Source organism: Amphiprion ocellaris, chromosome 20 (assembly GCF_022539595.1).
Source record: "Amphiprion ocellaris isolate individual 3 ecotype Okinawa chromosome 20, ASM2253959v1, whole genome shotgun sequence".
NCBI lineage: Eukaryota > Metazoa > Chordata > Actinopteri > Pomacentridae > Amphiprion > Amphiprion ocellaris.
The window spans coordinates 3,346,013-3,373,872 of record NC_072785.1 but is presented as its reverse complement, the minus strand read 5'-3'; the positions used below and the strand labels follow the sequence as shown (position 1 = coordinate 3,373,872).

The 27,860-nt window shown below is 40.1% G+C and overlaps 2 protein-coding genes and 1 long non-coding RNA gene across 4 annotated transcripts; 2 read left to right on the top strand and 1 right to left on the bottom strand.

Moving 5' to 3' along the window:
• Positions 1-563: 563 nt before the first annotated feature.
• On the top strand, positions 564-3,584 carry LOC129347766 (uncharacterized). The gene is made up of 2 exons (XR_008600018.1): positions 564-757; positions 2,107-3,584. It is a non-coding gene; the product is annotated as an uncharacterized LOC129347766 (long non-coding RNA).
• nrde2 (NRDE-2, necessary for RNA interference, domain containing) lies at positions 1,261-15,383 on the bottom strand. 2 transcript variants are annotated; one of them, XM_023294990.3, is made up of 19 exons: positions 15,280-15,383; positions 12,962-13,067; positions 12,457-12,654; positions 12,210-12,350; positions 10,812-11,086; positions 10,159-10,376; positions 8,488-8,712; positions 8,130-8,319; positions 7,819-7,952; positions 6,837-6,957; positions 6,239-6,411; positions 5,952-6,123; positions 5,642-5,862; positions 5,057-5,525; positions 3,604-4,007; positions 2,733-2,872; positions 2,156-2,297; positions 1,749-1,820; positions 1,261-1,601 (listed from the first exon to the last, which is right to left on the bottom strand). In XM_023294990.3, exons 1-19 carry the CDS (start codon positions 15,365-15,367, stop codon positions 1,476-1,478), a joined length of 3,615 nt encoding a protein of 1,204 aa, XP_023150758.2. In that variant the 5' UTR covers positions 15,368-15,383; the 3' UTR covers positions 1,261-1,475. The 2 variants fall into 2 exon arrangements, with proteins under 2 accessions (XP_023150758.2, XP_023150759.2); XM_023294991.3 differs by having other exon boundaries at positions 10,821-11,086.
• Positions 15,384-19,877: 4,494 nt separating this feature from the next.
• Positions 19,878-26,723, top strand: LOC111585474 (tubulin beta-4B chain). Its single transcript, XM_023294989.3, has 7 exons — positions 19,878-20,037; positions 20,225-20,333; positions 22,074-22,184; positions 22,372-22,616; positions 22,742-23,064; positions 24,475-24,819; positions 25,706-26,723. The coding sequence occupies exons 1-7, from the start codon at positions 19,981-19,983 to the stop codon at positions 25,851-25,853; spliced, it is 1,338 nt and encodes a 445-aa protein (XP_023150757.1). The 5' UTR covers positions 19,878-19,980; the 3' UTR covers positions 25,854-26,723.
• The last annotated feature ends 1,137 nt before the right edge of the window (positions 26,724-27,860 follow it).

Sequence of the window (27,860 nt, the reverse complement as noted above, 5' to 3'; positions counted from 1 at the left end):
ATAATCAGAATATGTCATATAAATAGTATCGCTGCCACATAATTTTGATCATCAGCTACACTTTGGCGGTTGGTACCTGCCTGGTAAGGACTGACTGGAATATCTTGAATAATATATCCAATTTATATATATGTTTTTAGGCTGAGAGATGTTTTCTGTCATCTTGGGCTACTCTGAAACCAACTGATTGATCCTGTGTCTTTTAGGAAATTGGCTGCCATGACATCTGGCATTAAAATTACAAAGACAAAGTTAAAATAACGTGAACCTGTTTAGTTTGGATCTTACTTCACCACTGATGTTATAATCAAATACAATATAATAATACAACAATTGTTTTGAATACAATCTTGCTTGAGGGTAAAAGATCATTGTAACATTTGCTCATTAAAACTGCTAAATTAATAATTACAGTAGTTGTTTGCCTCTAACAAACCGCACCACCGATTTGGCGGCACGTCCGCACAGAAAATGACGGACTATTTTGTGTTACACTGAGTTTTATGTAGGCGGAAGGATACGTTCTAAACGTCGCGGCTGACGGCACTGGGGAAGTTGCGGGTTTGCTTTTGAGAGGCGGATTCTGATTGGACAGCGCAAAGCCGCAATATTCTGTAGAGTGTATGGGGGCCGCTGATTGGCTCCCACGGATCTGCAATGCGTCAAACCACGGCGCGGCAACGGTAGCAGGGGGAGCGTCGCCACCGCTACAGCGTACAACATGCCCTGTGTTGGAAGTGATACAGAGAGAAGGCAGGTACGAACTTCCAGGTGGTTTACAGGTGTGTTGTGGAAAAAGAGCAGATGAAGGCTACGTATAAGTCTCTGGATATCGCACATGTATAGGTTAAAAAAGGATGGAATTCTACGTGTATGAAAATGGCGTTTTCCAATTTAAAAATGTGTAGTAATGTGATTGACAGAGTAAAATCTAACAATAGAAAAATCACTTAAAACTACAACTCACACAAAACTCTCTGCAAGAATGTTATTTTATACTTATCTAAGGTAAGACTGCAGGTGTAAATAAACATCCACGCCAAAGCCTGAAACAACCAAACTCGTTCACAATTTCTTTCACTACTCTGTCGACATATGTGTGTGTACACACACACACACACACACACACACACACATATATATATATATATATATATATACACACACACACATACATACATATATATAATATACATGATTGCAAACAGGCCTTCACACTCTAGGTGTAAGCTCATACTCAGACAAACCTACAGCACCAAACACAGATAAATCTTAAATTTATTGACAATATCAGGTACTAAATCAGAGTTGAAGTGGTTTTCTCTGGTAATGAAAACATTCTGAATATCTTTATACAAATAGAGTCTATATTTCCTGCCTGTATTATCTTGTTCTTGCCATCAAATGTTCCGGCATGTGGGTTGGCGTGTTGCCAGTAAAGCAAACTAAAGTTTTTGAATCGGGTGTGTGTGCATTCAGTCTTCAAGTAGTATATCCAGTTCTTCCAAAGGCAGTCTCAGTCTGAGCTCTTTCTCCGTCATCAGATCCACAAACTCCTGCAGATGCTCGGGGAACAGCTGCACGGCGTCCATATACAAACCCTGATCACGTGTGCCACATATACACACATTTGCATAGATGCAAATCAGCATTCACACACACAAACACACACAAAGGGAGAGAGTTCAGAACGGAGGTAAACAGACATCAGCTGCTCTCAGGAAACATCACCTATCCGTTTGTCTCACCTTAGCCCAGGGAACATTCTGTAAGGCCTTGTAGAAGATCCCTTTGGCTTTATCCACTTTTCCTTCTGACACCTACAAATGCAGATTACACACACACAGCACAGACATGAGACTTCAGTGACTCTTAATACTCCAAATCTGCAAATTACACCAATTTAGTCAGTATGAGCTGGTGTTACTGTGTATGTCTATCTCTATAGTCAGTATTTATCAAATTAAAAAAATGGACAGCAGAACTTAAAAAAAGCAATTATTGTTTCTGTATTAATTTATTTTAAAATACTCCATTGCTGTCATTTGTAAAAACAACACCTTAAAACTTTCAGATTTTTTTCTGTATCTGTTTGTTTTCTGCTAGTGTCAGCGCTCCAGCAGTAGATGTTTGTGTGAGCTCTTTGCCATCTCACCAGGAAGTGGATGTACATCCTCCAGACTAAAGGACAGTGAGCGCCCATCACTGTCGCTATGGCGCCTTCAAACAGTCCACGGATACGATTGCTGAGGCCGTTCTCTGGCAGGATGGGCAAGACATCATCATGGCAACGAGACCTACAGAGATCATAGAAAATGTGAAAGAAAAGTTTTGTCAGTGATCTGTAAGATAATGTAGATAGTGGGAATTTTGAAAGAGTAGTTGTGAAATTTTAAGATAAGATAATCCTTTATTGTCCCCCATACCAGGGGAAATTCACATTGTTACAGCAAGCATATTTAGCAAATAAACATAGTACTACTAATAAAATAGTAATAATATTAACAATATGTACAAGGATGAGAAATGAAAATGAATAAATACAGTATTGACAAACTGAAAACAACACAATATAAAGTGGCTTGAAAAATAAGTTTAAAAAGTGCAAAGATGCAGCAGTACAAGAATTTTTGTGCAAATTTTATTGTTTGGGTTTCTTGGCTTATCATGCAAAAAGGAAACAGTTGTTGTTGTTGTGAGCACTCACTCATCATCATAATTTGCCATCTTACCTCTGAGCAGCATCCACCAGCTGCTTCCTTTGTTGTTCAGCAACAATAGCAAAGAGGCGTGGCACCACACTGCTGGTGTCCCTGGTTACGGAGTGAAAAAACCGACGGGCTCGGCCGGCGCTATGGTAACGCTTCTCCACCTGAAACCAGGTTGCATCAAGGTTACTGTGACTCAACAGATGAAGAGTGAGGAGAAAGAGTTTTCTGCTCCCCTTCTGTTCTCTACATGTTCCTGGTTTTAAAAGAACCCTTCACTGTGAGAAACAACAACTTCCAGGAGGCACATGAAGACCGTAATACTAAGGTTAAAACGTACTGATTCAGCAAGTAGCAGCAAAAACCACACCTAGAGAAGGAGCAAGTAACTGTCCAAGACAATTAAAAATGTATTTTGGTATTTTATGAGTCTTTTTAAATCAAAACCTTCCTGTTTAAAATGGCTTTTCATACCTAGCAGCATGGTGACATTTTATTACTTTTATTTCTTTTGGCTGTATATTTTAGTGCTGTTTTATCGCTGTTTATTTTATTGTTTTATTGTATATTTTACGGGCTGCACAGTGGGGTGGTGGTTAGCACTTTGGGCTTGCAGCTAGAAGATCCCCAGGTTCGCCGCCTTCCTGGGTTCTTTCTGCATGGGGTTTCTATGGTCTCCCTGTGCATGTGTGGGTTTCCTCCCACAGTCCAAAAATGTGCTGTGGTTAATTGATTATTCTAAATTTGCCTGTAGGTGTGATTGTTTGTCCTGTTTTAAGTTACTGTATTGTCTTGTCTTTCACTGTGAAGCTCTTTGGTCACCCTTTGGGCTGTTGTAAAGGGCTATACAAATAAAGTTTGATTGATTGACTTTCATGAGCAGGCCACAGCTTACCTGTACATATATGCTCCAGAGAGGAGCGCTGCGGGGCCACGCTGAGAGGGCCGAGGTCAGAGTTAGTCTCAGTGTCACCAGTGGAAACACACCGATGCTGTTGTGGTGCCTCAGCAGTGCTGCCTGTTGTAGCGCTAACGCCTCACACTCAGCAGCAAGTCTGTTGACGCAGCGTCTGCTGCTGTGACTGGAATCAGCTGTGGAGCGGCTTGCTTCAGCGTCGTTACTGTTCAGCTGCTTTTCAGGTGTTAGTGTGCCGTACAGCTCCTCCATCCTCTCTCTGGCTTGGCTGTAAACTGTGTTAGCAGCTTGGATGCTCACTGTGAGGTACTGGAACAGAGCATAGCAGCCGACCACACCTCTCAGCCTCAGCGGCTCTCCTAGAAGGTCCTCCTGGGCTGGTGCTGAAAGGAGAAGACATCAGCTCACATGAGTAACATATGAAACTGGCTCACATTCAGAGAAGGATTGATTCTCTATACTTTGTAATATCTCTTCAGGATGTCTCATATATCTTATAAGTAACTAGTTTAAAATGAGTTTACGCCACAACTATTCCTTAATCTAAAAGAAGCTGAATGACATCTTTGTTGTGTCACTATCGATATCCAATCATTCTACTAATATCCTGTAATTTCAATATTGATATTGAAATATCAGTGCTTCAGACTACTTACAAATTATGCATACTTCACATTACCTGCAACCATTTTGCCTACAACAATGTTTGACATAAAATAAAGTCGACTAAATACTGTTGAACGGGTTAAATACATTTTGCTTCCATTTCAAGTTACTATATTTACAGTTTAATCCCCAACAGAGATGATGTATGGGAGGAACTACATATGCATGAGTCTAAACAGCTATTGCATGTTTAGAAAACTGGTCAGCACTGAGTGTGGAAGACTTGTAGTTAAGGATGTCCGATAATTAATAATAATATTGGCAGAAAAATGTAATATTGGCCTATCATGAAAACCAATAAAACAATGCCTGATTTCAAAATTGTACAGTATAGCTGCCACATTGTAACAGACTCATAGAGGAAGGGAGGGAGGGAGGGAGAGTTTTAACTGTTGTTTGAGACCATTAAAAAAGGCATTTTTTCCATAACTTAAGTTGAAGTAGTTTTCTTACTTTGCACAGACAATGTTTCCATCTGAAAGCCTTGTTGTATTTGAGAATGCATCCAGTGGAGCATAGAATAATAAAATTAGGCATGATGTGTGAATTCCACGACAGAAGGTATGTGATGTTATGTAAAATTAGTTAAATAGCCCACATATATCGATATCGGTTCATATCGGAATAGGAAATTGAGAGTTGGACAATATCGATATATCAGTTATTGGCAAAAAAGTCAATATCAGACATCCCTAGTTGTAGTAAATTAACTTCTTGTGTGCCTCCTGGAGAGATAAAAGAGACAGAAATTGCTCAGAAAACTAACCTTTGGGCTGGAGGTTTTGGTCCAGGGCTGACAGGCTGGCAGCTAGAGCCTGCTCATAGGATCTCCTGGCTTTGAGGATGGAAACTGGAGAGAGGGCCTGTGAAGATGAAGACGTTCCTTCTGCTAGCCTGGTCAGTACACTAACAGCTGGAGATGCCGTTACATCAGATAGTTTCCCTCCTCGCTCTCTTGCTTCATCCTCCACCTCCAGCTGGGACCACAGGAGGCACAGCTCACAGAGAGCGGGGCTGCTCAGCCCTTTGGTTCCCCCCATCGCTGTGGCTGTGGAGAACACCTTCCGAGCCTCGTCCCGGTTGTCCAGCATCCACTCCAGATGGGCGTACTCCCGCCACAGCACCAGTGACGAGCGTTTGTCTGGTTCTTTGAGCAGCTGCTTTGCAACTCGTTTGCTGGTCTTGCCCTGAGTGCGAAGACGCTTTTTATTGCCGCTCTGCAAACAGCGCATGACCTGGAGCGAACACATACAAACACAAGAAGCAAACGGAAAGGTTAGTTTTGACACAAATGTGATTTTTTCCCCCAATTTATACATATCCTCAGGTAGTCAGGTAAGCCGACCCTTACCTTGACTTTCTCATACTGGACCCAGCTGAGTGACAGAAATGCCTGGTGGTGGGGGGGAAGGACAGGCCGGACCATACTGAACACGTTGGTGACAAACTTCTCGCCCTGCTTCCCCAGACCCATCCATTTTCTAGGTCCCTGAAGAGTAGTCATGTGACCTACAGAGTTAACCCCAGGGTCAGGTAGGTCGTAGCAGGTCAGAGGGTGCTGGAGCTCTTTACCTGCAGAATGGAAGCAGATCTGTTATCATCTTCATACAAACAAACAAACAACGAATTTGTGTTATTCTGACCGACGGCATCATTTTTACCCTGAGTGAGGAGAGAAAGGCTCTCTAGAAGCAAGCCCGGCTGACAGGGGGCAGCAGAGAGCACAGAGTCTACAGGCAGACCCAGGAATGACATGAAATGGAGAAGAAGACGAAGCTGGAGCTCTGGTGATGACAAGCAGATTAGGGATGGGCCAATGTCATCAAACAGCACCTAGAGTTGTACAGAGAAAGAGGCAGTGATGTCTGAAACTACGGGAACATCTATCAGCTTATTTTTGGCATATTGTAGTGGAATTACAAACAGCAGATGCATATGAAGCCAGTACCTGTCTGTCTGGATCCTCACAGTCCTCTTCTGACTGGCCCTTGGTTTTGTCGGGTCTCCAGGGCAACCAGTGGGCTGCCTCACGAGACGACTCCACATCCAGCCACACCGTCCACCTGGGCTGGTTCCTGTCCTTCACCTCTTCCTCGTCCTCCTCCTCCTCTTCCTCTTCCTCTGTGGAGACACACAAACCCACAGAAACAGGAAGTTCATATTATTCTTTTTATCCCATGAACCAGTTCCACAGATTATTATATCAACACTACATAAAGACAGCATTTTATATTTTCTCTATAGGGAGAAAGCACTAATTTATATCTGTGCATTGTGTGCTGCTCTTTTTCTTTGAACTGTATCTGCTGCTGTAACACCCAAAATTTCCCCGCTGCAGGATCAATAATGGTTTAATCTATCTATCTATCTATCTATCTATCTATCTATCTATCTATCTATCTATCTATCTATCTATCTATCTATCTATCTGTCTATCTGTCTATCTGTCTATCTGTCTATCTGTCTATCTATCTATCCGTCTATCCATCTATCTATCTATCATCCTGTCATAAGAATGTTGCCATCTGTGTGTTCTGTTGATCTACCTGCGCTGGGCTGAAGCCACCCTCCTCGTTCTTGTTGGAGCATCCAGGCTTTCCAGCCTCGGGCCCCCAGCTCTCCAACTCTTGCCTCCCCGCTGTCCCAGAAAGGCTCAAAGAACTCCACCTGTACACAGAAAGAGACATGAAGTAAACTGGAGGCCACAAGTTCCACACTGAAGCGCTGATACATTTATTTACTAGCAATTAGATTTTTTTAACAACAGAAAATGTACAAAATCTAAGTAAATTACAATCTCTGCTCATTACTGTACTTCAAAACCTATTAAGTTATGATTAAGACTTTTTATTATAGAAACAGTTTAACATTTGCTCAGTACAATATACAGCCAATAAATTTTCTTCTGCTTTGAAGAACATAAAAGAGACAGCTAGTCTGACTTTGTCCTGACCAGGATATAGTCTGGTTGGAGAATTTTATTACCTTTGGATAGCATCGCTCTAGTCATTTCTTTAGATTTCCAGTCTTTATGCAAAGCTAAGCTATGCTAGGTTTGGCCAGTTTTACATGAAAAAATGCATCTTCTTTGTTAATATGTGCTGGTAGGAGTTCTTTGTGTACATCCAGGACAGCTTCAGTGATCCTCTCATGTAGCTCTCAGCAACACAGACTATTACACTGATTCCCAGAATGTCAAACTATTCCCTTTAAGATTAGATTAAGGCTCATAACTACAATATCAAACCTCTGACTAGGTGTACTGTCTGTGTGTGCGTGTGTGTATTTGTATGTGTGTGTGTTTATGTGTGCGTGTATTTGTATGTGTGTGTGTTTATGTGTGCGTGTGTGCGTGCGTGTGTGTATATGTGTGTGCATGCGTGCGTGTATTTGTATGTGTGTGTATTTATGTGTGCGTGTGTGCGTGCGTGTGCGTGCGTATATGTGTGTGCGTGCGTGCGTGTATTTGTATGTGTGTGTGTTTATGTGTGCGTGCGTGCGTGTGTGCGTGCGTGCGTGTGTGTGTACCTGCTGCTTAGTGGACAGTTTTCGTACACTGTCAGGTTTGTAGAAAGTAAAGTCGATCATGGCCTGAAACAGAGAAACCGCCTTCTCCGAGTGACCAGACTGACGCAGGAAATGACACTGCTGGGTGAAGATATCTGGACAGAAAAAAGACAGCACTATTCAGGAGTCTAGAAGCATTATACTGTGTTATTTAAACAGATGAAAACAACATCTCATGTCAAACGTTAAGTACAGTATAAATGGGTGGAGGGTTTTATTGCTGCAACAGAAGCAGGTGAGTAGAAAAAGGGGAAAGGTAAAATCTCATTTACCCAACATTTCCTCCTCTGTTCCTGGCAGAGCTGGATGAGAGACCATGCTGCCGTCCCGCACGGCACTGAGCGTGCTCAGACACTTGCCATAAGCAGAGTTCACTTTTGACACAGTGAAGTTGCTGAAGTAGCTCTGAGCGAACAGCAGATACTCTCTCCACAAGGGGGCGCTGTTTGGGTGGAGGAACACCTGAAACACAACAGATAAAACATCTTAGAACGACTGCAAAATCTGGCACAAAGACGGGCACGTACGAATGTGTTTATCATTTCTCTGCTACGGTTAAACCAGCGAGAACTAAGAGTGTTCAGCTCTGGATGTAGTCAACATATGAAAGTACTGAGACTGCAGATTTACCAGTTTCTTCCATTCTTTAGCCAGAGCTGAGGGCTCCCAGAGCTCTTGGCAGATCCGGAGCCTCTCGAGCTGCAGAGCTATACAGAGGGGGTTGGTGGCCACGGCACGCTCGGCGATGCTCAGCTTTTTCTCCAGGACTGCTCTGTAGGAAGCTTTCCGACTCTCGGTTGAATCGCCGATTTGTTGCTCCTCCTCGCCTCCAAACGCTGCTGCACTCAGCTCATCCTGGAGAGGAAGAGGAGATGAGGAAGTGTAGAATTAATGCTCCACAGGAGGAGTTAAGATACAGTACCTGTTTGCTGATATTGACATTTAACTTGTATGCTGGTGTCGCAGATAGAGAGCATATAGATCGTGTCATAATTTAATCCGGTGAAGTTCTTAATTGCTGCCTGACAATGAATCCAGTCAATATAGTGAATTCACTGGTTTTATGCTGCACTGAAGACCTGGAAATTCTCCTATTGCAAGTTAAAATGCAGATAGCTGACAAATTAATGTGATTCACATGCCCTCTAATTGTGTAAATGGTGTACAAAGTCAGGCTGCATTGCAATGTAATGGAGTGAAGAACAGTGCCTAACATTTTTTTATTGTCAAATCTGTGCTCCACTCTACTGTGTAACCCGTAGTGTTTCTTATGTTGTGTTTCTTTCAACGTTACAAGCATTCACTAATATAATACAATCTTTAATGCAATATCACAGCTTTATTTTGCAGCAACTTACAGAGTAAAATCCAGAAGTGATATTTCTTATTTTACCTCCTTTTTGAATTTAATACAAACTTGACCTGATTATTCCCAACAACATGTTTCACAGCGGGTTTGATCTGCCACAGCATTGTTCTCTCCTGTTGATCTCCTGGAATTCAGCCTTTCGTTAGTGCCAATAATCTCTAAATGAATTGGTCTTTCACTGTGAAATGCTGCTCTGTCTTATGCCATCATAAATATATCATATCTCCTTTTTTCCCCTCCTGACAAGTGGCTTCTCTTTGACACTTTCACATGGTTTTGATGCCAAGTCTCTCACTTTTCTAATGCCGCTTAACAAGAAATGTTCTGCTTGAAACTTGACGAACTGCTATGTTTCTAACAGGTAAACAAAGGCTGCATTTAGCTGAAGAAGCTTTTCCAGAGTCGATCACATCCTCCTAGGTGTTATCTAAATGCTGCTTGAATGAAGGAAATCTGACCTTTGTACAGAGGAGTTAACATGGTCACTGCCACTAATTTGCTTATATTTGGTTGCTGAGCTGGAGATCGTGCAGAATTTTAAAGGCTATTTTATCTTACTTGCCAGAACTTCTTTTTAAATGTTACTAAATCCTAAAACCTTGTGAATATTTCCAGATTTACAGTGTATAATACTGTCCATATACATAATATTGGAAAATATTTTTTTATATGTCAGACTTTTGGACCCCTCATCCAAAAATAGGTTATTAAATGCACATTCAAGTCCTGTTTCTAAGCATCTCATGAGGAATAAATGGGATTGAGGCTCAGAGACAGAAACAAGGTGCAGCAATTAGACAGTAATGAGAATCAACAGCAACTAGTGCTGCATTCTGAGGAGTCTAATGCCCAATGAAATGCTTGATATATTCATAGAAACACGTACTGTTCTGTACTGTACATCATCTGAAACACAAACAGCGCCTCCATACCTGGTATCGTATGAACTCTATCCATAGCTGTGTGTCTGCTGGCTGCTCTCTGAGTCGTCGGTTAAACTCTTCAGTCCTCCCAGCCAAAAGCACAGTGCTCTCCCCTGTCTGGGTGTCTACCTTCTGCTGGTCCTGCTGTCCTTTCCCCTGCAGCCAGAGGGCCGTGGAGGAGTCATACACTCCCAGGGGGTTTACTGATGACGGCTGCACTCTGTCACCTGAATTCAACATATGAAAGAATGTCTCTTTTATGCTTTCTGTACACTTAAATCCTGAAATTACCTCAATACAATACTGTGGCATTAAATCCTGGTAAGCTTGGAAAACTGTTCAAGTTATTATTTTAACTCTCAAAAGAAGATTAGTCTTATTTATTTGTATCGGTGACCTGTAATGAATGGAAAGGACTAATCATTTTCTTTCTACAAGAAGACCATTACACTGTGTTGCCATTTTTTGACTGAAATCTGTGGATACTTATGTGATGTTTAGTTTCCTAAAATGTAATGTGTTCCTACAAATCTGCAAATGCCAGTTTCAGTTTAGAAAGATGAGGACTTAACTATTACTATTTCTATATTTAGCATTAATGCTGAAAAAATTACACGGCTGAGGTTTTATCTGTCTTTTCTTAAAGCTGTAATGTGACCTACATCTTGTACCTGGGTCTCGTCCTTTGTTTTCCCCCCCATTGTCACCCAGTGGGAGGAAGGAGGTGATGCAGGAATGACTGCAATCAGGAATCATGGGTAATACTGGAACAGGGAGCTCAGACCTCAGCAGTTGCCGACTGACAGTGGAGAAGTATCTGTCTGCTCCTTTCTTGCTGCTCCCACCTTTCTGTTTCTTGTTCGTCTCTGTATTCTCCCAGCTTACTTCCTGTTTGCGACAATCCAGACCCAAAGACGAGCTGCCTTTCCTCCTGTACCTGGAACACACAAAGCTTCTAAACTGTAGCTGCAGTTCATGTCAGATTTGCATTGTTTTTAAGACTCACGGACCTAAGAGGACCCTTCCCAAGTTATGTTAGTAAGAAACTGAAGAGGCGAATAGTTAGATCAAGGGTGTCAAACATGCAGCCCACGGGCCAAAAGCGGTCCTCCAGGGGGTCCAATCCGGCCCTCAAAGTGTAAAAATTACAGAGAAGACATTAACTACAATTTGTAAATTAGTAAAACTATAAATTTAAAAATAATTTCTAGACCATGACAACTTGTTTTGATCATAAAGTAAAATACTAGATTGCTCATTGTTCTTTTGCCATTTTGTGTCTCATTTTTGTAATATTTTGTCTTGTTTTTGTTGTTTTTTGGTCCTTTTTGTCTGACTTTTAGCATGTCACGTTTTTGTCATTTTGTTTCACAGTTTTGTCATTGTTTGCCTTGTTTGTATATTTTTTGTAACCTTTTTGTTAAATTTTTTGTCATTTTGGTTTTGTTTCGTGTCGTTTGTCTAACTTTTTGTCATTTTGTTTCTCACTTTTGTTGTTTGTGTCATTTTTGTAATATTCTCTCTTGTTTGACTTTTACTGTTTGCATCACATTTTTGTCGTTCTGTTTCTCATTTTTGTCGTGTAACTTTTGTCCAATTTTTGTCTCCGTTGTTGTCATTTTGTTTCTTGCTTTTGTCGTGTGTGTCATTTTTGTAAAATTTTGTCTTGTTTTTGTTGTTTTTTTCTTTTTTTTAAAAATTAAAACACTCATATCATTCAGTTTCAGATTCCTGTGACTAAATGTTGTGTTCCTTTGTAGACACTCTGTGATCTGGAAGTTGTAATGTGGAAATGATAAACTGAGGAATTATGTCATCAAAATTGAATTTATTTTTCTTAAGAAATTCATCATGTTTTGAAGAAAGAGAACTCCTTAAATGTGAACATTTTCAGAATGCACTTTATTGCACTAAAACAAAGGAAAAATTTGGAGTTGTCGTCATTTATAGGTTATTATGCTGTGATTTTACTGGTGCGGTCCACTGGAGATCAAACTGGGTTGAATGTGGAACCTGAACTAAGATGACAGATATCAGACTTCATGTGTAGTGTGCGTTACCTGGCTACGTCTCCTCTGTACAGGGACTTATACGTCCAGTTTGCTGGGTCTGGTTTACGGTCCACACAGAACGGTCGCTCTGTGGGCGACTGCAGGTCATCCAACCAGGTGAAATGACTTGCTAGCTTAGCATCCTGGTGCCTGCATGGACGAACACACGAGTTCACATACACAACTTTGAATACACTACGGAAGGAAGCTGGTGCTGTTGTGTGTTACCATCTGAGATGTAAAAGTTTCTCTGTACCTCTCTGCCTCTTGTTCCTTTTTAAGATCACTGGGGTAGATGGTTTCAGAGTCAGAGCCACTGCTGCCTGAACGCCTCCCACTTTTCTTTTTGTGCTTTTTCTTCTTTTTCCTCTTCTTTTCACTCTTCTTTTTCTTCTTTCTGGCTGGGACATTGCCTTCTCCCTCCTCCTCTGCAGAGCTGGACTCTCTGTCAACACTAAAGATTATGAGGTTAATTCAACAGCACTAGAAGCCACAAACAACACATGAAAACTCCACCTGTCTGAAGCAAAAACACTAATTTACTATACCAGTTTAGTGAATTTCAACATAGTATCAATTGCTATTTTTCTATCACTTTTCTTTTACAAGAAAAGTGATATAATGACAGTACCTTTACTTAGAACATTTCTAAAAACAGTTATATAGGGCTTAATAGTAAAATTTTAGAGGGAACTTAGAAGACGTGCTTAAGCAAAGTAAAGTGCAGTGTTGTGTCAGCATTAAAAAACGAAAATGTGTACCTTGCATCTCTCTTGTTCAGCTTCTCACTGGTCTCATTTAAAAAGCGACTGTGAAGAGAGAGGGCATCCCCAGTCTGGAAACTCTTATTGCTCAGCCATTCTAAATCTAAAGAAGAGCAGACAAAGATGTTTTAGCAATAAGAAGGAAGTACGAATGTGAATCTTGGATAAATAATAAAATGTCAAACAAAATCACAAAATGTGGTTTTACAGATGCATGCTACGTATATTTGATATGGCCAGAAAAACCAGTAAAGAATTTTTAAAAATACTAAACACAAATTTTGGACACATCATAAGGAAAGAGACCCTGGAATATATTGTCACTACTGGAAAATTTAATGTGAAGAGAGGTCGAGGCAGACAGAGAATGAAAATGATAGATAGACTGACATCATGGCGACACATGGAACCATCAGTCACAAATCAGAAAGCAAAAGATCAGATTAGATGGAGAGAAATGATGGCCTACACTGAATGGCATGGCACTGGATTGACTGACTGAATGAGAAGGACTGGCGACTCTTGATGCTGTCTTTTACTGCATGTGCCAACATGCAGTATATATCAGAGCAGAAAAAATAATAAAATATAAATCTTAATGGCAATTTGAGACAGTGTAATTAGCAAATCACAAACACTTCTAGTCAGGACATCCATCATGCAGTATGTCTGACTTAAACTGCTGGTTTTACAAATTTGTACTGTGCTCCTTGCATTTCTGAGCAATTTCTGTTCTGTTTGAGCAATTTGATATTTTCCTCAAATCATTCAGCCCTAATGTATATCACAACTGTGAATAGATTTTTGAGATTCTTTGTAGAAACATCCAGTCCTGGTAATGGCAACACGTGTTTCGTGTATTCCATGGCTGAAGACTGGAAGGAGGAGAAGCTAAATCCAAACTGATAAGTAAAGCAGAGTCTAAGTAACCAGAAAGTGTGTTTGGACATTACAGGTTTGCTGTATGTGGAAATGTCACACACATCTGCATCAGTCACCTGGATAGAGTCATGTCACTCTATAGCAGGGGTGTCGAACTCATTTTAGTTCAGGGGCCACATTCAGTCCAATCTGATCTCAAGTGGGCCAGACCAGTAAAATCAGAGCATAATAACCTAAAAATAACCACAACTCCACATGTTTCTCTTTGTTTTAGTGCAAAAAAAGGAAACAGTCTGACAATGCTCACATTTAATGAATTATCTTTTTACACATTATGAACAAGCTGAAATTTCTGAAGCAAAAGAAGTGAAATTTCAACAATATAATGCCTCAGTTTATCATTTACACATTACAACTTCCAGATCACACAGTGTCTAAAAAGGAATACAACATTTAGTGGCAGGTATCTGGAACTGAATAATATAGTATTTTACAACTTGTCAAGATCTAAACATTATTTTAAATTCCCATTCATTTCCACATCTGTGTAGTAATCTGACACATCACACAAACTAAAGTGGGACCTATTAAGGAAAAGGTTCAATTATCCCCCTGCCTTGTAAATGTTTAAAATGTCTACATAAAAATGCATAAAAGTTGTGGTCATACATCAACAACAGAGTTCAACCAAACCAAACTCAGTCATACTGAAGCTGCTGACTCACATTATAATGCACAATGTTCACTGTCTTTACATATTTTCACACCAAGTATTCATTTTCACCTCTGTAATTGTTACACGTTGCAAAGTCGTCCCGTGGGCCTTATGTTTGACACCCCTGCGTTGAACCACACTGGTTGTTCTGTGTTTCGTGTGAAGGTCGTGTCTTATATTGTATCAGGACCAATATAAGCGTTTGGAAGGAAAAGATTTCTAACGTGTGTGTAGAACTAATAAATAATAATAATAATAAATGCAACGGTTCCATCCCTACTTGTTGAACATCACTAAGGACTCTGCATTGTGCCTTTGTTTTCATACAGATGAGTCACTGAGTTGCTAATATGCAACTTTACTAACACGATAAACAAATCTTTTTGCATAAGTGTTGGTGTGACGCTTTTTCGACACAGAAGACATCAGCTGGACAACAAATATACGTCTCAAGGACCACATTTGCTGACATACAGACACTGACATCATATACAAGGCAGACAAACAGAAGATATAGTAGCTTTCTGATGGAAAATGCAGTAAAATAAAAAAGCTGGCTTCAGTCATTCAGCTTCAACGACAGAAAGACGTCGGATCAGCTCATAACAGCCCGTTAGCTCGTGTTTTAGCCAGTTTATTCCTTCAACATACTCACTACGGAGCGTTAAGACGAATAGAAACTGATATTAAAATGTTTGCTACATGAATGAGCGCTCACCTTTGGACGAATCCTCAACTTTGTTCGCCGCTACTTCTGCAAAAGCTGGAAACAGCGCCATGACGGTGCGTCGCATAAACAGTCGCATGGATATGACGTCACGCAGCCGATTCCGTAGTATTATTATTATGACGACACATATTTCTGATCATTTTCAGCTGAAAGGGTCACAGTACATTTTCAGTGGGATTATCCACATTCGTTTTTGTGTTAACTGTTATGATAATAACAACAAGGCATCCCAGTGTACACATTCAGTACCTGCACTGAATGTAACAGCGCCACAATCCAAAATTATATTAAAAATAAATACATAGTTAATTTGTTAATTGAATTCATTCCTCTTTGGCACAGGAGTTAGTCGACACCAGCTGCTTTGGACTGCGTGACTTTATTGATTCCAAGCGAAATTCATGAAACCAGTAGCATATTAAAAATAGAGAATATACAGAAATAATGGAAGTAAAGGATAAGAGCAGAAAAATTCAGAATATAGAGTAATAAAAGATAAGAGCATTACACACGGGTTTTCTGTTTAATGCTTTTATTGAGCGTGTCATTATCATGTCATTCACTGGAGCCACCGAAAACTAGTTGCAGTAAAACCCAAACATATTCTGTCATAATGATTATTTTTTAATGATAATATGGCTTTCATAATCCATCATCCTATTATGAACAATCAACATCTGCATATCTAATGTACAAGTAAGCAATGCCTTATCCAGTTTGTTTCAATGCTTCATTCATTTTGTGGGGAATGCACAGTTAATATTTCTACAAAAATATAAGCATACCATGAAAATTCTTCTTTTTGGTGGTTCTGGTTGAAAAGGTTTAAATTTAGCCAGAAGTTTTTAAACTGTTCAACTGGTGACCATTCAGTTCATCCACAGACTGGTCCGAATTCTGTGATGTTGAGAGACGAATGAGGAGCCAGAATCAGAGAAACTCAGATGGTTTATGTTGAGAATAAGGTTTACTGATATCAGGAGAAGTGATACAACAAGCAGCACAGTGATGTGACAACTTATTTACTCCGTAGCGTCAGACTAAACAATATCTAATCTTAACCAAGTCATGTTTTTCCTACAGCAGTTGTCTCTCTCATGTATCTTCTTTTTCAGCATCTGCCTTTCTCAGGGTCAGGTTAGGGACAGAGAAGGCCTGAATGAGCTCTCAGCCTCAGTTTGGGAGAAACAAATAGGAACAGGGGTCAATGGTGACAACCTGTAGGATAATTTGAGGTGATCTACAGGGTGGGCCAGAAGTTTCAATACACAGGAAAATGTATAATGTATATTTTTTTATGTTTCAGATTCCCTAGAAGATGCGTTTGACGCTGTCTTTGGGGGCACTTGAAGGCCATGGTGTATCAGGTGAAGATACGAGACATAAATCATCTCAAGGAACGTATCACCAACGCCATTACAAACATAACTTCAACTGTGCTAATGCAAGTTCATCAGCAGTAGAAAACATGTATTAACATGTGTTTTCAAAACAATGGTAATCACATAGAGCACATTATATGAATCAAAACGGTTGTCCAACATAAAATGTTTATTTTTCCTAAGCATGGAAACTTATGACCCACCCTGTATAGGTTCTACAACTTGATTTGAGGTGACTGTAGTCGACAGATGCAGCCTGCATGATATTCTGGGATGTCTTCAGCTAACAGCTATGAGGAAATACCTCAATAAGGGAAAAGAGAGTAACTTTTCCTTCACAGGTGTGGCTTTAAAGGACCAGGATCAGATAGTGTGACCAGCACACAGATGCTGCTTTGACTAGTGACTACAAAAGGCCACCTTCAAATGCAACTTTATTCAAATGCTGCTTCCGATGACAACACAGAGTTGACAACGGGCTGCTGGATGCTGGTATGTCGGTTAGAGCCACAGCCAGGCTGGTTACAGGATTGTACAACAGATAATCTGCCACATGATGCAGTTTTATAGGAAGCTGCTGGAGTCACATAATATTCAAGATAAGCTAAACATTTGCATTCACTAAACTGTCTACATTTGCTCACTATAACTCTTAACTAAGAAAGCATCACCCAGCTGTTGCGTGACAGTTCAATGTTTGAAAAATAATACTAATGGAAGGTGATTTCTGTCCTTTACTTTTTACAATGGTTGCTGAAATGTTGCCTGTTATGATTAAGAATAAAGGCATAAAATATTAACATTATGCAATCATGGGAATATATATATATATATTTTCCAACGAGTGGATGATACAACTTTTCTAAAAGGGGACAAGCAATTTCCCACTGTGCTGAATTCCATCCAACTTTCCATCAAAAATGTCTAAACCTAAAGGCCTTGCAGTGAATTTAAGTTGGCCCTAAATGGACAACAGTTGGCTTCAATTTGTAACATAAATGTTAAAATACTAATTCTGTATTTCAGTATTGCTTTTATCAAAAATGACAAAAGCAGGGGAAAGGTGAATAAGAACAGAGATCAATGAAAAACAAATTACTGGTTGTCACTGGTTCGAGTGTCAGAAATTCCTGATAAAGTGATTTGATAAATGAATAATAATCAGATTTTCATCATCCAATTCTCTGTTATTATTTACTAGCATAACTTTACAGTTTATAATGCAGCGTGTGGAGCTACAATAATGATCAAAAAGCATTGTTTTCATAGGCCTAATGGGGAAGAGGAATATGGTCTGTGTTTTGTGGAATTTGTAAATTGTTTATAATGTGGAGAATTTTGAAATGACAGTTTTGTTAGAGAATATAATAAGATGAAGTCCATTTTAATCCCCTTGAGAGAAAACAACAAGATTTGGCTCACTGTTGTCAGCTATTATTTAAGGTGAGTCTGCTCTGACTATGTAAAACAGCACTGAGGAAAAATCTGTAATTTTTCATCTATATTGTAGAGCCTGTCTGTTTTTTTAAACATCAATAAGTTTGAAAATGCAGTCCCTTCACACGTATAACATAAAATGACATTAAAACCTGGAACATTTTCACATAAAAATACTGTTATTTCATTTTTGTTCAATATATGAAATGGTTAGATTCAAGCTGAATGCAGTAAATATATCTCTAAAAGTAACAGAAGAAGAACCACTGGTTATGTTTACACAGATTGTCACCTAATAAACATTAAATCATTGAATATCTTTACACTGTCATAGAAATACAGTGGTGGAAAAAGGTTTTCAGACACTCTTCAAATTTTACACAACCTCAAATATCATCATGAATTATTTGTGGAAAAATCTTTTTTGTGTTTCAAAAGGTGTGGCTGCATTAGACAGACACAAACAAATAAAAATGAATTATTTTCGTGTTTACAAGAAAAACTAACAAAACTAAATTCTACCAAAATGATCCAACACTTAAAATTTCTTATTTTAATGGAACCAATCAATTTTAAGATGTCAGTGGCTTTTTTTTTTAAAGGATTTATTTAGTATTATAGCTGTGATTGTACTGAAGGAAATTGTACTTGAAGGCATTAGAGTGATTCTTAATGCAATATTTCACAAATGTATGGGTGTATGAAAACTTTTTTCCACTACTGTATGTATTAAATTACCATTTATTTGAGTTTCTTGTTAATTAAACATGGTGAGATGATGAAAAAAAGAGAAACGTTACAGATTTAAGTCTCTACCTAGGTTATAAAGGGCTTGAAAGTCCCGTACTTCATGCTGAAAGGTATCAGTTTTGCACAGTCACAGATCTATTATCTCAGTGGTAAGTGTGAGATAGAATTTCTCCTCTCTTCTTTAACCCTCATGTTGTCCTACAGGTCAAATTGGCCCGTTTAAAGTTTGAAAATGTGGAAAAATATATATTTTCACAGTGAAACTTCTGATGTCCACATTCTCAACATTTTTGGGAAATCTTTGAACATTTTTTGGTGGAAAAAAAGAAATGTTTAAAATATTTCTTAAGAACAGTCACAAATAAATCAACCAAAATCCAGCAAAGTTTGCTGATTTTGGTTGATTTCTATGTGAATTCTCTCAAAGAAAATATTTGAAGTTTTACTGATATATATGTAATCACTTTTTTAGGATTTTTTGGAAGGTTTTTACTCATTTTTTGAAAATATTTACAAGAATTTTCTTGCCAAATTTTTTTTTTTTTTTTTAAATAAAACTTTCAAGGGAAACTTTTAAGGAATTATTGGAATTTTCTTCCTGACGGTTTTGCAAATTTTCAGAAATTTGGGGATTTTTTTGCTGAATTTTTGGACATTTTTTAGACAAGGAAACAATATTTTTTGACGCCTGTAAATGAGGACAACAGGAGGGTTAAGGAAACAAGACACTTGAGTAATAGGGCCAAAATGAAAACTGCTCAGATGTGTTACTGTGTTGTCACTGAAACGGAAATGTGCCACAGACGCACCTGTATGTCCACAAAACCTGAAAGTTTAGTTTCAGTACGACGGGGACGGTGTTGTGTATTAAATTCAACTTCATGTTACCAAGGGAACCGAGCCCCCGGCCACGAGCCAATCAAAACTAGAAACTTAAGTTATCTCGACCAATCAGCAGCCGGGTGGGCTTTGATTGACAGCTAGTTGCTCAAATTGCGTGTCTCTGTCATCGGTAGCTGGCGGCTGTCCCTCTCCTTCTCAGGTTAGTCCGTTGGTGCAGAGCTCGAGAAGCAACAACTTTTCCAGTCACCGAAACAAAGTTCTTCGCTTTCGACAGAAAATGAGGGAAATTGTTCACCTGCAGGCCGGCCAGTGCGGCAACCAGATCGGCGCAAAGGTGGGAATCGCTTTAGTTTTGAAAGTGGAGTTTTAATTGATAGGAAAAAGACTGTGGAAGTTATATTTGGTTTAGGCGGGCTGCCAAATTAGCTTACGTCGCGGTAAAGCTAATGATAGCACCGTCGGTTTGACTCTAAGTCCTGCTTTTATCCAGCTTATTCAGCCTCTTCTCCCTCTGATTCCAGTTCTGGGAGGTGATAAGCGACGAACACGGTATCGACCCGTCCGGGACGTACCACGGGGACAGCGACCTGCAGCTGGAGCGGATCAGCGTTTATTACAACGAGGCGACAGGTTCGTTTCAGTTTGTTAGCTGCTCCGTCCCGCGGAGTTACATTATCTCATTTCTGGGTGAGCCGAGGTAACTCAACACTTCACGGAAGACTTGAGAGTCCCGTTGCCGTCCAGCAGGGGGGCATTATGTCATCAGGAGCCGTTAGAAATGAGTCTTGAAGTCAATGGGCTCTTCCTGACTGCCTCCTGGTTACTGTCGCTTAGTTTCCATAACACAACAAACACAATACCCAGCTGTTATAGCGGCCTTAGCTTCGACTTATATGTTAAAATGCACTATACTCATACTTTAAAGCAGGGGTGTCAAACATGAGGGTCCAATCCACCCCTTAAAGTGTAAAAACTACTTTGAAGACATCAACTGCAATTTGTAAATTGGTAAAACTATAAATTTAAAATAATTTCCAGACCATGACAAGTTGTTTTGATCATAACGTAAAATACTAGATTGCTCATTGTTCCTTTTATCATTTTGTGTCCCATTTTTGGAATATTTTGTCTTGTTTTTGTTGTTTTTTGGTCTTTTTTTGGTCTGGCTTTTATTGTTTGCGCCACGTTTTTGTCATTTTGTTTCTCATTGTTGTTTTGTGTTTCCTTTTTGTCTTGCTTGTGTTTTTCATCTCATTTTTGTCATTTTGTGTTTTGCTTTATTCATTGTTTTGTATATCGTTTTTGTCGTTTTGTTATAAGGTCTTTTCTTTTTTGTCTCGTTTGTATGGTTTTTTTGTTGCTTTGTAACTTTTTTGTCTAATTTTTTTCTACTTTTTTGTTTTGTGTCGTTCATCTCATTCTTTGTCATTTTGTTTCTCGCTTTTGTTGTGTGTTATTTTTGTAATATTTTGTCTTGTTTTTGTTGTTTTTTTAAAATCTTTTTAAAAAGTAAAACGCTATGTTGTTCAGTTCCAGATAGCTGTGACTAAATGTTGTGTTCCTTTGTAGACACTCTGTGATCTGGAAGTTGTAATGTGGAAATGATAAACTGAGGCTGAATGTTGCTGAAACTGAATTTATTTTTCTTAAGAAATGTCAGGTTGTTCATAATGTTTTGTAGAAAGATAATTCATTAAATATGAACATTTTCAGAATGCACTTTATTGCACTAAAACAAAGGAAAAATTTGGAGTTGTGGTTATTTAAAGGTTATTATGCTGTGATTTTACTGGTCCGGATCACTGAAGATCAAATTGGGCTGAATGTGGAACCTGAACTAAGATGAATTTGACACCCCTGTGTTAAAGGTTTAAATCAAGAAACAGAAGGGGAGGTATTATGAGTAAATCAAAGCAGCAGAACGTTAAATATGAGGAATAATATTAGGAAATAAACACATTTCTTGACCATGTTAAATGAAAAACAGTTTGTAATGCAGCTTTTAATATGGGTTTTATTAGTTAGTTGCTCTGTACAGGTGTTTGCTGGTTCCATACTTTACTGTCTTACTGGCTTGCAATCCAAACTTCATAGTTTATAGTGGATTTCAAATGCACAACTTAATGTTAAGATGTCTTAACAGTAATCTAGGGTTGTAAGATAGGTAAAGGTGTTAGAAATGGCTGCAGTACCTTTACAAAGCTGAAAGTGTTGGTTGAAAAAAGGCTAATTTACTTTGTTTGATCAGCATCTCAAAAGCTAGATTAGTTTAATTCCTGCTAGTCAAATAGAGAAAAATAAACAGCACAGTGATTCTTTCAAGCACGGCGTAATGAAATTATGTTTTTTAAGCATATGCTTTCATCACAGGTGGCAAATATGTCCCCCGTGCAGTGCTGGTGGACCTGGAGCCGGGCACCATGGACTCAGTGCGGTCTGGTCCCTTTGGGCAGGTGTTTAGACCAGACAACTTTGTCTTTGGTGAGTATTTAAATGAAAATTCTAAAGTCTAAAATGTCGTACTAGTCCTGTGAGAGTAAAAAGAAAGCCGCATTCAGTGTTGTGTTTTAATTTGCAAATAAAAGTAAGTCAGATTTGAGATAGGTTAAGATAGGAGAGGTGCTGATGCTGCAGCTGTAAAAGCTTCTTGTATTTGCATGTGACTCAGGCCAGAGCGGAGCTGGTAATAACTGGGCTAAAGGCCACTACACTGAGGGAGCTGAGCTGGTGGACTCAGTCCTGGACGTGGTGAGAAAAGAGGCAGAGAGCTGCGACTGCCTCCAGGGCTTCCAGCTCACTCACTCCCTGGGAGGAGGCACAGGCTCTGGCATGGGCACACTGCTCATCAGCAAGATCCGAGAGGAGTACCCGGACCGCATCATGAACACCTTCAGCGTGGTGCCCTCACCCAAGGTCCTTATCATGTATTCACATACTTTCACATTAAATGTTTGGCCCTCTGCTTGCTTCCTCCATACTTACACAGTGCTCCATTTTCCTCCCTTTGCTTCCTCTATCGCTTCACTGTCCTCCTCCAGGTGTCTGACACAGTGGTGGAGCCGTACAACGCCACCCTGTCCGTCCACCAGCTGGTGGAGAACACAGATGAGACCTACTGCATCGATAATGAGGCTCTGTATGACATCTGCTTCCGCACTCTGAAACTCACCACTCCCACCTACGGTGATCTCAACCACCTGGTCTCAGCCACCATGAGCGGCGTGACCACCTGCCTGCGCTTCCCAGGCCAGCTCAATGCTGATTTGAGGAAACTGGCTGTAAACATGGTGCCCTTTCCCAGGCTGCACTTCTTCATGCCAGGCTTTGCCCCTCTGACCAGCCGGGGCAGTCAGCAGTACAGGTAGAAGAGCAGGACCAAGCTTTTTACAAAGTCATCCTACTCTTCAGGTGTAGATCAGAGGTGTCAAACTCATTCTAGTTCAGGCTCCACGTTAAGCCCAGTTTGATTTCCAGTGGACCGGACCAGTAAAATCACAGCAGAATAGCCTATAAATAACCACAACTCCACGTTTCTCTTTGTTTTAGTGCAAAAAAAAGTACATTCTGACAATGTTCATACTGAAGGAATTATCCATCCATCCATCCATTATCTATACACCGCTTAATCCTCACTAGGGTCATGGGGGGGCTGGAGTCTATCCCAGCTGACTCAGGTGAAGGCAGGGGACACCCTAGACAGGTCACCAGTCTGTCACAGGGCTACATACAGAGACAAACAATCACTCTCACATTCACACCTACGGGCAATTTAGAATGATCAATTAACCTCAGCATATTTTTGGACTGTGGGAGGAAGCCGGAGTACCCGGAGAAAACCCACGCATGCACAGGGAGAACATGCAAACTCCATGTAGAAAGATCCCGGGAAAGCCGGGACGCGAACCAGGGATCTTCTCGCTGCAAGGCGAAAGTGCTAACCACTACACCACTGTGCAGCCCTTGAAGGAATTATCTGTCCACATAACATTATGAACAACCTGAAATTTATTCAGAAAAATAAATTAAATTTATGCCTCAGTTTATCATTTCCACATTACAACTTCCAGATCACAGTTTCTCTGCAAAGGCACAAAACATTTAGTCACAGGTATCTGGAACTGAATGATTTTACTTTATGATCAAAACGACAAAAGTCAGACAAAAAACAACAAAAATAAGACAAAATATTACAAAAATGAGACACAAAACGACAAAATTGAGAAATAAAATGACAAAAATTGTGACATGAAACAAAAGAGACCAAAAATTTGATTAAAAAGTGACAAAGCGACAAAAAATGGACAAAAACAAGACAAAAAATTACACAAATGAGACAAAAAATCACAAAACGACAAAAATAACACAAAATAACAGCAAAACACAATGACAAAAATAAGACAAAAAAACACAAGCGAGACACAAAGGAAACAAAACGACAAAAACATGACACAAATGACAAGTCAGACAAAAAAAGACCAAAAACAAGATAAAATATTACAAAAATGAGCCACAAAAGAACAATGAACAATCTAGTATTTTACTTTATGATCAAAACAACTTGTCATGGTCTAGAAATTATTTTAAATTTATAGTTTTACTAATTTACAATCTGCAGTTAATGTCTTCTCTGGAATTTTTACACTTTGAGGGCCGGATTGGACCCTCTGGAGGACCGCTTCTGCCCCGCGGGCTGCATGTTTGACACCCCTGTTGTAGATTGTTTATGTTCCAATTAAAATGCATCCTAACTGAATGATCTTTCTTCTTCCAGGGCGCTGACAGTCCCTGAACTCACCCAGCAGATGTTCGATGCCAAGAACATGATGGCCGCCTGCGACCCTCGCCACGGACGCTACCTCACGGTCGCCGCCATCTTCCGCGGCCGCATGTCCATGAAGGAGGTGGACGAGCAGATGCTGAACGTGCAGAACAAGAACAGCAGCTACTTCGTGGAGTGGATCCCCAACAACGTCAAGACGGCCGTCTGCGACATCCCTCCACGCGGCCTCAAGATGGCCGCCACGTTCATCGGCAACAGCACGGCCATCCAGGAGCTGTTCAAGCGCATCTCAGAGCAGTTCACCGCCATGTTCCGCCGCAAGGCCTTCCTCCACTGGTGAGTAATGCACAGGGAGGGAGAGGTGTTTGTACACTAACATACTACCTGGGAATGAGTGCCGTGATTTCCGGACTATAAGCCGCTACTTTCTTCTCACGCTTTGAACCCTGCAGCTTATACAACGATGCGGCTAATGTATAGATTTTTACGAGCCAGCTTCATGCCTCCGATACGTTTAGCCTCGTCACATCAGACCAATGAAATTATCGAATAAGTCACAGTGGACCAATGAAACTGGAATTAAATCAAACGCACTCACTGAATTCTTCAGATCAGTCATTTTGCGCTTCATGCACACACCCTCATCATGGAAAACACACGAAGAAATGCATAAGATGCAGCTTTAAAGTTAAAGGTAATCGATCTGCCTGTCGAACAAGGAAATAGAGCTGCTGGACGTAAGCTTGGCATCAGTGAATCCATGGTGAGACGTTGGAGTTGGCAGCGTGAAGAACTGATGCAATGCAAAAAGACAACGACTGCTGTGTTATTGCCATGTTACACTGTTAAGAAAAAAAAGCATTTGTTTAAATAAAAGTTCCAAAAATTGGGCGCCTGGAAAGCTCAATGGGTTAAGCGGGCGACCCATGTACAGGGCTGGTCCCCAAGGCAGCAGCCCGGGTTCGATTTCTGCTCACAGCACCTTTACTGCATATCTTCCCCCAACTCTTCTCCTTCCTTACCTATCTTATATAGGCCAAAAACATAACAAAAAAAAAGTTAAAAAGCATCTTTCTGTGTAAATATCTCATGTTACAATGTAGACAGGTGCGGCCTATATATGTACACATTTTTTTTCTTTTTAAATTTAGTGGGTGTGGCTTATATTCAGGTGCACTCAATAGTCTGGAAATTCCGGTATTTTACTGCTATGTTGTTTCAGGTACACGGGAGAGGGCATGGACGAGATGGAGTTCACCGAGGCTGAGAGCAACATGAACGACCTGGTGTCAGAGTACCAGCAGTACCAGGACGCCACGGCTGAGGAAGAGGGAGAGTTTGAGGAGGAGGGTGAAGAGGACCTGGCCTAGACCTCTACCTTCACCCTTTTCTTTCTATGCAACAGTTAGGGCTGGACAATATCATTGTATGTATTTGCGTTACGCAGAAATGTATTAGTTATTGTCCAACCTTAGCAGGAGTGCAGAGGATTCCTCCAGCCTTGGTTTCTGTCTGTTACAGGGCTTTTCTTCTCATCCTGTCTCCTGTTTTAAATATGAATGTGTTTGATCTGTTCTTTTCCTTCTCTGTTTGGACGGTGTCATCTAAACATCACTCCCACGAGTGGCAAATATGCAGCATTCAGCATTTGTCTGTCAGAAAACAAAGGTTGGGGCTTATTGTTAAAACTGAAAGGAGCTATGGGGCAGTCAGCTACAGCTCTGGTATATGTGTGTCACAGTTCATAGTCCACACACATGCATCAATCTGACATCTTTATCCAGTTAAAACAGACAGTTGTTGGTTGTTTGTCCACTCGGGTGTGTTGTTAAGTGACACTACTGTTCACACTGTTAGTCTTCTTCAAGCTGCAGCTGTAAAGTATATTTGTGATGAAAGAGAATGTAAAACTGACCAAATCAAGGCACTCTTTGCTGAATCTGACATTCATATGGAGTATCATTTTTAACCAAATTAATCAGTTTCATTTCTTAAGACAAAACCTTAAATATTATGTCTGTAACTTGTGCTCCCTAAAGAAGAGGAACAAGGTGCGGTGCATGTTGTATCTGATATCAGGCTGTGCAAGAATATAATGTTCCATAGAAGAATGTACCGTGTGAATCGACTGAAGGGACACTTTAATGCACTACAGGACTAAAGCAACAGAGTCAGGAACTGGTCACTCCTACGTAACTGTCATCATTTGTGTTGAATAAAGATTTTTGGTGGTTCTATAATCTGGATTACTGTTACCTTTTTGGGCTGCGCAGTTACTCAGTGGTTAGCTGTTGCAGTTAGAAGATCTCCGGTTCATGTCCCGGCTTCCAACAATCTTTCTGGATGGAGTCTCCATGTTCTCCTGTACATGTGTGGGTTTTCTCCAGGTTCTCCAGCTTCTTCCCACAGTCCAGAAACATGCTGAGGTTCATTGGTGATTCTAAATTATCTGTAGGTGTGAATGTGAGTGTGATTGTTTGTCTCTATGTGTAGCCCTGTGATAGACTGTTACCTGTCCAGGTGAACCTGTGATAGACTGTTACCTGTTCAGGTGAACCTGTGATAGACTGTTACATGTCCAGGTGAACCTGTGATAGACTGTTACCTGTTCAGGTGAACCTGTGATAGACTGTTACCTGTCCAGGTGTCTCCTGCCTTCACCCTCAGTCAGCTGGGATAGACTCCAGCCCCCCATGACTCTGATGAGGATTAAGTGGTGTATAGATAATGAATGGATGGATGGATGGATAAATGGATGGATGGATGGATGGATGTTACCTTTTTCCCTTGTCTGTTCTAACATGCCTGAGTCCACTACACATGGGTGAATTATCCATCACTATTTTTATGACCTCACACACATGTTTGTTTACTCACAGGTGGTTTTGCTTTACTTGCTTTGATTTAAGTTTTTCTCCACTCCCAGAGCACAATTACCAAACACTGCTCAGTGTGCCGTGACAACCACTGTCCTGGCTTACTACAGCAGAACGATAGCTAATGTAAATCAACACCAGTGCTTTTAAATACTAAAGTCTAAATGACCACCGACTTGTACTTTTATATTTTTATTTTCCTTGAGTGCTTCTATTTTCTGCTCATTTGTACTTTCTATGCCACTACATTCATTTGACAGCTTTAGTTTTAAGATGCAGATAAATAAAACTGAATATAAAGTAGTTCAAAGCAGCAACAGTAACATGCTGCTGATACACTGATGCTTCACTCTTAATAATGTAATGATGTCATATTTAATATTGTATGAGTCAGAGCAGCCCAACCAGGACTTAGTTTAATACTTTAGCTACATTTTGTTGCTGATCCTTATGTACCTTTACTTTAACAGAGGTTTCCCTGCATGACCTTTACTCTGAATG